This window comes from Glycine soja, chromosome 15, assembly GCF_004193775.1.
Source record: "Glycine soja cultivar W05 chromosome 15, ASM419377v2, whole genome shotgun sequence".
In the NCBI taxonomy this organism is placed as follows: Eukaryota; Viridiplantae; Streptophyta; class Magnoliopsida; order Fabales; family Fabaceae; genus Glycine; species Glycine soja.
The window spans coordinates 48569756-48581819 of record NC_041016.1 but is presented as its reverse complement, the minus strand read 5'-3'; the positions used below and the strand labels follow the sequence as shown (position 1 = coordinate 48581819).

The 12064-nt window shown below is 32.0% G+C and overlaps 1 protein-coding gene across 1 annotated transcript; it reads left to right on the top strand.

Moving 5' to 3' along the window:
• Window positions 1–4067: 4067 nt before the first annotated feature.
• On the top strand, window positions 4068–11847 carry LOC114385815 (protein PAT1 homolog 1-like). Its single transcript, XM_028345884.1, has 5 exons — window positions 4068–4488; window positions 5066–5205; window positions 5394–5450; window positions 7373–7436; window positions 8597–11847. The coding sequence occupies exons 1-5, from the start codon at window positions 4398–4400 to the stop codon at window positions 10903–10905; spliced, it is 2661 nt and encodes an 886-aa protein (XP_028201685.1). The 5' UTR covers window positions 4068–4397; the 3' UTR covers window positions 10906–11847.
• Window positions 11848–12064: the final 217 nt, after the last annotated feature.

The following is a 12064-nucleotide window of genomic DNA, read 5'->3' as shown; positions in this document are numbered from 1 at the left end:
TTAATATTTTAAAAAAATTTACACACACCTTTCTTTTGTTTTTAAAATCTATAGAAATATCTCAAATGACGTCTAAATATTCGACAATAACAAATTATATTTGTTGGACAATTTTTATTAAAAAATACCAGCAAAATGATGAAAAAAATTGAAAAATCTGATGCAACAAAATACAAATAGATTTGAATAGACTTGAATCTAATTTTAGATAAAAAGTAACATATTTAAATTTTGCAAATACAAAAAATAAATAATTTTTTTACCGTGACAAATTTTGAATATTTTTATATTTATGAGAATGAAAAATATTTTTTAATTTTTTTATCAAAATTATCATCACATATAACTTGGTATTGTAAAAATTTTAGACGATATTTAAGAAATTTGTTTAAGTTTTAAAAACAGAAACACATTTGTAATTTTTTTAAACCTCATAAGAGATATATGAAAGTTTAACAAATGAAGGGAAAAATGTGTAATTTTTTCAAATCTCATGAAATACATGTATAATTTATTCTTTTTTTCATGAGTCAGAAATCACATATGCCTTCCGATTCCTTGGTCAAAGATTAATTACCCCATACAATATAGGGCTGCCATTGGTCCAAAATAAATTTTACATATAATAAAAATCTAATATAATTTTCTCAGTAAATAAATTATTGTGACATGTGTAAGACTTTACACCACAATATAAGCTTTTTTCATTACAAATTGATGTATTTAAGCAAACGTAAACATTTATGTTAATATTATATTTTAGCCTTTAATTTTATATGAATGTAGAGCTATAAGATTTTGTTTTTCGGTGCTTAAAAGCCATGCTTAAAGACCAAGTAACGAAAGTGAGTGAAATTCATGTTTTTGCTCATGTGTCTACGTTAGCACCAACCAATCACAATAAAAAAATAAATATTCTTAGTACGAACTTTGAAACTATGCTTTTTTTATTTTTTATTTTTTATATTGAACTTTGAAACTATGCTTCAGTTAGCCTTAATTTTCTTTAGCTTAAATATATAGCAAGACCTTTACTTTTGTAGTTTTATAGTTGCCATGAATGTCACAGGATGATATTAAAAAAATTTTAAAAAATGAAACATTGGAATATACACAGATTTATATTAATTTTAAATTGTTCACTGAAAATAATTTAAAATATATTCAGTCACTGCGGCAATTTAGAAAAACTACGCATTGAATATTTGTGCGATTAAACAATTTCAAATAAAAAAGAGCAACCGAGCAAATAAACTGAAAAAAGTATAAATGAGGTGAAGTTGAAGTAATTTTGTTTGGTACTCCATTTGGATTAATCTTAACCTAAATAGCACTTAGTTCATGTTATAGATTCAAGTATTTATAAAGTTACACACATAAATTTAAAATTAACCCAATATACCTATATATACATTTTTAAAAAGTTCATTAAGACATTTTTAGATTTGAATATAATCCCTGGTCTAAAATCTGGAGGTATTTATTTTACTATTATATTTGGGAGATCAATATATGAAAAGTTTGAGAAAAATGACATTGACACGTAATAATTGAATGGAATATAGAGTACTCGAAAAGCATAAACCAAATTGTTATGGTGTATTTGGCTATTTACAAGAATTTCACACTCAATGTACAAAATACAGATAGATGATAAAAGTCAGAAAGAGTACTTCAGATCATATGAGGTCTATTTTTATTGTTTTCCTTTTGCCTATTATATATGACATTTATTCCCTTAAAATGGTGTTAGAATTGCTTCCCATGCAAACCTTAACAAGTTTAGGGGAAAAATAGTAAATCCTAAATTATTTGATCTTAATTTATCATTGTTTAAGGTAGACAATTTTTTAACTTATTGTTCATTAAAATTTTATTAATTTCATTACAGTTTGTTTGTTGATTTTATCAATTTACTCGCACAGAGCCTTCAGAATGAAAATGTTTATTATGGTTTCGAAAAAAATAAAAATGTTTATTATACTGCATAAAAAAGGGATATGTTGGTCAACTTCTTAATTAATGATCCGATATTAAAAGCCATATACTAATTCAATTTAAGAGAATAAGACTATTATTAACGTTAAAATTCTCCTTAATAAATATATGCATTAACACAAGACTCGTTTTTTTTTTATGGTTTAGACTCATGAGACTCAATATAATTATTAAAGTGATATATATATATATATATAGAGAGAGAGAGAGAATAGGAGAGAGATGAGCCACGTCAATAATCCACTATGTAATCATGTTTTTTAGTTGCATTTTTTTACCGGATATTTTTGATGAATTTTATTCCTCAAAATGACATAGAGCAAATTATTTTGTAAAGTTAATAAAACTAGTCTACGCATTATATAGAATAAATATTATATTATATTTTAAAATTCATAATATTATTCAATATATAAGTTATATTATAATTAAAATTTATGATGAATAAATATATTTGAATATATAAATTATATTTTAGATTTTAAAAAAATAGCTTAACTCATTATATAAAGTTATTTTTAATTATAGTTTTTTAAAAAATGGTTGAATAGAGATAAAAATTAATAAAAAAGTAGTTTGAAAAGATTGAGAGAGAGAAATATTCAGGTTAAATTACTAAGTTGGTTCTTGAATTATTTGAGAATTTTTAAATAGGTCCCAAACTATTTTGTTTATTGAATCATTAATCATCTAATTTTTCTTAATCGAGTTTCTAAAATTTCTAAAGCTGTCATAAACTGTTTTTTTCTCTGCCTAGAATTGTCATAAATTGTTATTTTTTGGTAATTCAACCAGTCATAAACTAATTTTAGGGACCTCCTTCATTTTAATTTGAAATATCTAAATAAAACAAATTAGTTCAAGTAATTATTAATTTAACTATTTTCTTACTAGTTGCGAAAGTAGCTTATAAAATAATGAGAATATTTAAGAGAAAGAACGACGAGATTGAAATTGTGTATTTTAAGCGAGTTGTAACTTTCTTCTTCTTCATAAAAACATTATTTTTTTTTAAATTCACCTTTTAATGTTTTATGCATTTTTTTCCCAAAATTTCAAAATAATTAAAAAGCAAAGAATTTAAAATCTAATGAAAATCCAAAGTTATTTTGAATATTTTCTTGTAAAAAAAACAATTGTTGTTTTCTTAGAAGTAATTTTCATGATGATAAACAAAAATAAATTAGCTTATGTTTTTTTTATAAATCTCTAGAAAAACAATTATCATCTTATTTTTCATCAAAAACACTTGTTAATTTGAAACAAATAGGTCCTAATTTATATTATAAAAGTAAATCATAAATACTTGTAGAATAATTAAACTTAAGAAAAGTTAAAAACTCACCAAAAAATAAAATAAAGATTTATAAAAAAAAATATTAGAATTCAATTTCTCATTTGATTTTCACATTATTTTCTATAGCAACTTTGTTTCCTACATTATTTACGAATTAAAAATAGTTTTAATTATAATTTATAAGATAATTAAATAATAGTCCACAAATTTATTATACATATCAATCTATGGTTAAATGTAAATATAAAAAACTTAATATTTTAATAAGAAAAACATATTTATTATGTAAAATATGAAATTTGTTTACTATTTTAGCGTGTTAAGTATACTTATTTTTTTAAAATAAATTCAATTGAGATATTCATTAGACTTAATATTAAATTTAAATTATTATGCATTTTTTAATATTATCCTTCAATTTTCTTTAAAAATAATATTATCTTTCAATTAAAATTTTGTTCAATAACATATACATTAAAACTCAACAATAAATATTAACGCGGTTTTCAAAATTAAAATTAAGAAACAAGACAAGCAAATGAGAAATCACTTACTACGAATTCTACAATCAATCCTTTACTCAAATTTTGTCCATAAATATAAATATTTTTAGTTGTCCAAAGTTAATTTTTCGGAAGCCAAAAATGTCTCGTTCTCGTTCTTCGTTTTACGTAAATAATAATAAAATTTTAAAAAATAGAAATAAACAAAAGCAAAAGCAAAGAACAATTTCTGTTATAAATTTGGCTCAATAATATCTCCTTTGTACGTAGGGTTCCTCTCAGTCTTTGTCTCTCTCCTCCCTTTGTCTCTCTCTCTCTTTCTTCTGTTCTCTTTGATCCAAATCCCAACCCTTTTTTTCTTCTCTTTTTTTTTTCCTCTCATTTTTCTCTTTTTCCATGTGCTCAATACTCAGCACAGATCTTCTTCTCCCTCCCCCTTTTGTTCTACCGTTCTCGCTCTGAGAAAACAGAAGAAAAAAAAAAGGGGTTTCAAGTTTGAACGACCCTTTTCACATTGGGTTCTCTAATTCTCTTTTTCTCCATAAATCTTCGATCTTTCGCGGTTTTTGCTTTCTGGGGTTTGTTCTTCCTTCGTTTTTATGCTGGATATGGATGGGTTTGGAGGTGGGGGTGGTGTTGGTGGCGCTCCCAACGCAGAGAATCTTAGGGGATTGGGGAATGTTTCCTCAGGTTTGCTCCATCTTCGATTCAAATCTCGTTTTTTTTTTCTTACCCTTTTCTTCAATGGGTGTTTTTTTCCGTGTTCTTTGATTCAGCTTGGTCTTGTAGATCTGGTGTTGTTTAGCCACTGTTTTAATTTGAATTATGGAAGGATTTAGGATGCATTTCAAGATATTTGTTTGGTTTCCAGCTTTAGCTCACAGAAGCTTAATGATGGAGCTTTTTAAGTTTCTTTTATTTGGGGGTATTTGTTGTTGTTATGTTTAGGTTTATACTGTTGTATACTGCTTTAGTTGATTGAGCATAGTGTTTCATGACTGCACAATCTCTCTCTGTATGTGTTGTTTAGCATGTTTGCTTACTCTTTGTTGATAATTGAGGTCATAGAATATTATTTGCATTGACGCGTTTCTCAATTTTTAGAGTGTTTGATGTGTTTCTCAATTTTTTGAGTGCCATAACTTGTTGTACTTGCAATGATATTTGCCATTTTCCTTGGCTTTACATATTGCAATCAGTGGTGAGCATATCTAATTTTTGTTCTGAGATATTGGTAGGTTTTTGACTGGAATTATTTGTCTTGCAGAAGGTGCAGTTTTTGACGCATCACAATATGCATTCTTCAGTAAAGAAGCTGTCCAGGAAGTTGAGTTGGGAGGGTTAGAAGACGATGGCTGTTTGCCTACTGTTGAATCTAATGAGGAGTTCTTTTTCAACAGAGAAGAGGTTAATTACTTAATTTTCAATCTTCTTAGTTCTTATGACGATTTTTGTTTTTTATTTCAAATTTAAAAAATTCTGTGGCTATAATATTTTTGGGTATAAACATGTTGACTTTTGCTTTCAGTCCAGCAGCTCTTTACAGACACAGTGCTAGTATTTCATATCAACTAACTTGTACTTTCTCTCTGCAGGCTGAGGATGTAAAGTCTCTTTCTGATATTGATGATCTTACTACCACTTTTTGGAAGGTAAGGTTTTTAAATTACTATTATGATGCTTTCTCTTAATGCTTGAGATTTTTTTAGATATGTGACAAATAGTGCGATGATGATAATTTCTTAATTTGTGTTAATTCATTTAAAAATAGAAAATTTATATGTTTTGAATTTATAAATTTTAGAAAAAAAATTGTGCTTCTCTAATATGATTGATGCAATGCTTCAAATATGATTTGAGGCATGGAAAAAAGTGAATATTCCACAGTAATTAATATCACTGAACCTCTGGTTTCCTTGATTGTTCAGTTTTGTTTGTTTTTGTTAACTGACTACACTTTAATCTTCATTGATCATAGTGAATTTTCCTTATTTGGCCTGTGAATGCAGACCTATACTTTGCTGTTGATTGAACAGTGTGTAGTTTATTTTTCTTGCCTTTGCTTGGTACAGCTCATGCTTTCTTCAAAAATGAAGAAAAAAATAATATTATAAGTGATGGGCTAGTATGTCTTCTGATGTTAAATCCAAGTCCCTTGTTATTCTTGTGTGTCTATATTTCATGGACCTTGCAACTTTAGAATCTTCGCTGAAATTTGGCAGGTTATCTTGGTATTCTTCCATTGGTTAGTTTTTTTGGTCTGCACAGGATGTATAAATAGATTTCATAACATGTTTTGCACTCAACGTCAGGGATGGTCCAAAGGATCTGGAAAACATCTAAAGGAGGAACCAAAATAAACTTTGATAACTTTTTAAATAAAAATTAAATTATAAAAGATTAATACATTATTCTTTATCACATAAATACTACAGTTGGATAGTGCATCTGCTATTCTTAAATTTTTACACATAAATGCTGAAATTTTTTTAAAAAATTGCTTAAAATTCATGAAACATTTGTAATTAAAAAATTGAACATGAATTCAGAAACCACTGTTATTAAGCGGATTACCCCGACCAGTGGACTGGGAACTGGACCTATGGCCGGTTCAGTTTTATTATTGGATTGGGTTTTGATTTCATCCAACTGGCTTCGAACTGGATTCAACCAGTATGAACCGTCACCAAGTGAACCATTCCATTTGGTTCAATGAAAATCAGGCCAGCTGGCTTGCTGCTGCAGTCACGTGTCCTGTCACTATCATGGATAATTTACTGTTTAGGCTTCTGTCAATGTCATTTATGTGCAAGGAGGAAAATGCAAAGTGGCATCCTTAGGAATCAACCCAGCAATGTGTAAAGGAGAGGGGACTAAAATCTCTCCCCTCCCAGTTTTGTCCCCTCTCTAGTATTGGGGGCTGTGGAGTGAGAGAAAGTGGTTTATAGGTTTTGATGAGGTTTTATATCCTTTCATGTCCCTTCCATTAATACTTACAAGTTACAAGTATTTAACAGTATAATAGTATTATTTTCCTTCGTCTCCCCTTAAAAACCAAATAAGGGCCCCCTTTCCACCCCTCTCACTCTCGGCCTCCCCTTCAACCATACGTCCATACAAACAAGGTTGTCCTCTTCTTTGTTCCCCCTTTCTCTCATCCCCCTTTTATTAAAATCCCTCCCTTCTCGTCCCCATTTTTGAACCATAGTGTAAGAAAAAAATTGTTTTAACTTACCTCACTACGACAATTTGCACTTGTGATTAACCTTGAAAGCTGAAAAGTTAAAGAAAAATACTGAAAGAAGCTATATTGGTAAAAGGCTTGTTGGTAAAAGGTATTTGTGCTACTGCACTAATGGAGCATGTTGGCATCAACTAAAAAATTGTCTCAAGCACAGTAATTGTTTTATCTTGTCTTGCTATGTGCCCCACCCCCTGTACTTATTTTATTATTCAGCGTCTTTTATGATATTGATCATACTGCTTGTCTTGTTGTCTTTATGAATGGTTATTAATTCTGCCTCATGCAAATCAATACAAAGATTAAGAATCTTTTTTATTTTATCCATTTCAGTTGAACAAGGTTGTGAGTGGACCAAGGAGTGCAGGTGTTATTGGTGAACGGGGATCAAGAGAAAGTGAGTAAAACAATTGTAAAGAACTCACCAAATTGTTCTTTCTTTGTTAAAACAAAAATAATATACCTTTTGCTTTTATCTTAATTTATTTATTTATCATTTGCAATTAATATTTTTCCTTTATACTCTGATGTGGATGTTTGTTTAAGTGTAAACTATAAAGTATCTGTTTGGAATTTGGATATCCGATATCAGATTTATACTTGCAATTTGGCACTTTTAATCTGGATTGGCCTCCCCCTTTCTTTTAGTGTATTTTTAATGACAAAAAAACATGTGACTTCGTTTATGTGCAAGTGTAACAGAGATCCATAGACTTTTGTTTATGGGAAAGCTATGATTCAATAAGTCAAGTGCTTCTGTTTTTAATAATAATTATGATTATTAATTTATTTTAATTATTTTTATAGGTTTTTATTATATTTTGATCATTTGCTGAGAAAAAAATTGATGCATGTAAGTGATCCTTTTTATATTTTTTTTGTAAGAATTGCATTGTCAATAGACTCGATACTAGTATTATACTCAATGTGGTTACATATTGCTTCTTAAGAGTGTTTTAGCATGGCATATGTAGATCTACAAACACACCCACAACTTCTATTATTTTTCAAGACTAATATCGCAAATTATCTCAAGTTAGTGGGCCTATGCTAATGGACAGGGTGATGTATAAAATCATGAATACTAGCATATATTTACAACTTGTGATAGCATGTGTACAACTATTCTATGCTAATGGACAGGGGTGGGATTTCTGCTACAAGTTTATCCTTAATTTGATGGTGTTTAAGTAGAAAACTTCCTCTGACAAAAGTGATGGCAACTTAATATGTAGTAACTTCCTTTTGCTATGTAATAATCACACTAATAATTGAGGAAGGGCATGTAGTTGTAAGTTATATATGTGACATTTCATCAGAGGGATTGCCTCTAGTATCATGAATTTTCAGAAGGTCTGTGTGCGTGTGTGTGTGTGTGTGTATAAAATTCACTTCTTAATATTTAATTATTTATGCTTTAAGATGAGGTTATGTGTCTTGTAATCAAATTAACTATGTATTCCTGGGTTTTTAGCACCTCTACTCTATTCCTCCTTTTTCAATATATGCAATATTTTTTAGTTTAGTGATTTATTGATATTTTTATATTGTATGCAGATTCTACTTCTGAATGGTCACAAAGGGAAGATAGTTTTAACTGGTATGATCAGAATGCTTATGATAGTGAAGGTTCTACAGATGGCAAAAGATGGTCATCACAGCCTCATTCTTCCCTAGCCCATTTACATGATTCAAAGCCCTTGTACAGAACATCTTCATATCCTGAGCAGCAAAGGCAGGAGCAACACTACCACCTCCAACATTGCTCTAGTGAACCAGTTCCTAACTGGCTTGATCAGCATTTTTGCGACGCAGAAACTGCTCATGATCATGATGGCAAACGATGGTCATCGCAGCCACATTCCTCTGTTGCACATTTACAAGAATCAAAGCCCTTGTACAGAACATCTTCATATCCTGAAAAACAGCAGGAGCTTCCTCGTTTTTCTAGTGAACCAATTTTGGTACCAAAGTCTTCATTTACTTCTTATCCTCCCCCTGGTGGTCTATCTCAGCTGGGTTCTCCAAGCCATAGTACAGGACACTTGAACATTCCTTATCATACTGGAGCAGCTCAGATGGCGCTATCATCTCAAAATCGTTCTCATTTATCCAATTCTGCACTACAGTCAAGTGCATTAAATCTTGGGTCACATTTTGGTGGAAACACACGCCAATTTCCTACTGGTTCCCATCTTAATCAGCGTATACAGAATCAATTGGTCAACCAGGCAGGGTTGTATCCTGGAGATCATTCAAATCTCCTTAATAATATGTTACAGCAACAATTACACCTTCATAATGGATCGGTATCTCCTCACTTGATGACTCAATTACAACAGCAGCAGCATAGACTGCATCATCCTGGTCAGCGATCTGCAGGCTACTTATCTGGCTTCCAGTCCCATTTATTCAATCCCCACCCTTCCTCTGGCTCATCTGTAATTAGCAAATATGAACATATGCATGGAATCGCCGATGGTAGAGATCATAGATCAAAATCAACTCATAAAGGTAAACATAGTCTTCGTTTTTCCCTACATGGTTCTGATGCCGGTAGCCAAAAGAGTGACAGTGGTTCATTTCAGTTTCGTTCCAAGTATATGACAAGTGATGAAATAGAAAGCATTCTCAGAATGCAACATGCTGTGACTCATAGTAATGACCCATATGTAGATGACTATTACCACCAAGCTTGTCTGGCAAAAAAAACTTCTGTGGCTAAGTTAAAACATCCATTTTGCCCAAGCCAAATAAGGGAATATCCTCCACGATCCCGTGCTAATACTGAGCCACATTCATTTGTTCAGATTGATGCCCTAGGGAGAGTTTCATTTTCTTCTATTCGTCGTCCTCGCCCTCTTCTTGAGGTTGACCCTCCAAACACTTCTGCTAGCTCTGATCAAAAGATTTCAGAGAAGCCCCTTGAGCAGGAACCTAGGTTTGCTGCAAGAGTCACAATTGAGGATGGTCTTTGTCTTCTTCTTGATGTGGATGATATTGATCGTTACCTACAGTTGAATCAGCCACAAGATAGTGGAACACATTTAAGACGAAGAAGGCAAGTCCTGTTGGAAGGACTAGCAACTTCACTTCAACTTGTTGATCCACTGGGAAAGAATGGACACAAAGTTGGGCTTGCTGCTAAGGATGATCTTGTTTTCTTAAGGTTGGTATCTCTTCCCAAGGGACGTAAGCTCCTTGCAAAGTATCTTCAGTTGCTTCCTCCTGGCAGTGAGCTTATGAGGATAGTCTGCATGACCATATTTCGTCATTTAAGATTCTTATTTGGTGGTCTCCCCTCAGATCCGGCAGCTTCAGAGACTACAAATAACCTTGCCAAGGTTGTTTGCCAATGTGTCCGAGGAATGGATCTTGGTGCTCTTAGTGCCTGCCTTGCTGCAGTTGTTTGTTCTGCAGAGCAGCCTCCTCTACGCCCCATTGGAAGCACTTCTGGAGATGGTGCTTCCCTTATTTTAATTTCCGTTCTTGAGAGGGCTACTGAACTTCTAACTGATCCACATGCTGCTTGCAACTTCAACATGGGTAATCGTTCATTTTGGCAGGCCTCATTTGATGAATTTTTTGGCCTTCTCACCAAGTATTGCATGAATAAATATCATAGTATCATGCAATCCATGCTTATACAAAGTACCTCTGATGTGGATGACATTGGCCCAGATGCTGCCAAATCTATTGGTAGAGAAATGCCTGTTGAACTCTTGCGTGCTAGTCTCCCTCACACTGACGAGCGCCAGAGGAAGTTATTGCTGGATTTTGCGCAACGTTCCATTCCTGTGGTAGGATTTAACAGCAACACTGGGGGTAGTGGCAGTCATGTGAACTCAGAAACAGTGCTAAGTTGATGGATCTACATGAGAAGTTCACCTGTTGATAATGGTTCTGGTTGATGATCACACCGATGTTGTAAGGACAACCTTGCATCTGTTCAAGTGCATCTGGAGAAATCTTAAATGTGCAAAGTGCGAGTTGCCGAGTTGCATCTATGATGGAGGCTTCTGCCTCACCTTAATTGTCTACTTGTCATATTCTGCAGCTTTGTGATAAATTTGCAACCAGGCCTTTTATGTTGTACCCGGCTTGATTTGTTCCTCATGTCTTTTCTTTTTCTCTTGACAGGGGAGCTTATATAATTGTTACTATGTGTGGCTGGTAGGGACATAGTAGTTGTTAGCATGTACAGGTTTAGGACATATTTGGTTCCCATGTTTCCTTATTATATATAGAAGGATGGGGATGGATGGGTTGTACTCACATCATATCTGTGATAGAATCATTCTGCTGAAACGTAAGGGCCACTGAGGGGGTGCAAATTTCACTGAGACACAGGTTGACCAGCTGGCATTCTGAAATTCAAGGGAACACTGTTGAAGAATAAGTTATGTTGAACTTGTTGCATAATTTATCTTTTGCACTTGAGTTGTCAATTTGTAGATATGTGTTCTTATGTTATCTTGAGAATATTTGGTTTTTTCCTTCCATGTTTCTCTCTGACTTTGGCATTGTTTTCTTTGGAAATTTGCTGAGGTTCATTGTTCACTTGCTCCTTTTCCTATCTGGAAATGTATGAGGAGAATATGAAATCAAGTGGCCACTTTGATGATGGATGGTTGAAAATTTGTGTTGATTCCTTTTACATGAATTTTTGACAAATGAATTGGGCAGGCTGCTTGGTACCCATTATACTTTTTGACTAGGGAGGTTCAATGAATATCTGTTCTAAGTGTTTTAGCCTCATTTTTATTTTGTGGTGCAATTAACTTTATAATATGGGGATATTTTCTTTTTTTGCTTTTTGGCCTTTTTAATTTTTTTACATTCTTGTTCCTATTATACTTTTTTTTGCCATTGGTCCTTGTCATAAAGATGTAGTTAAATGTTGTCATGGCTATTGGATTTGGATGTCTATTTTATACCATTGTTGCATCTATCGACATGTATAGTTTTGTCTAGGTCAGCGAACACGGATACATGTTAAAATGAAATTAAAAAATAAAATTTTTA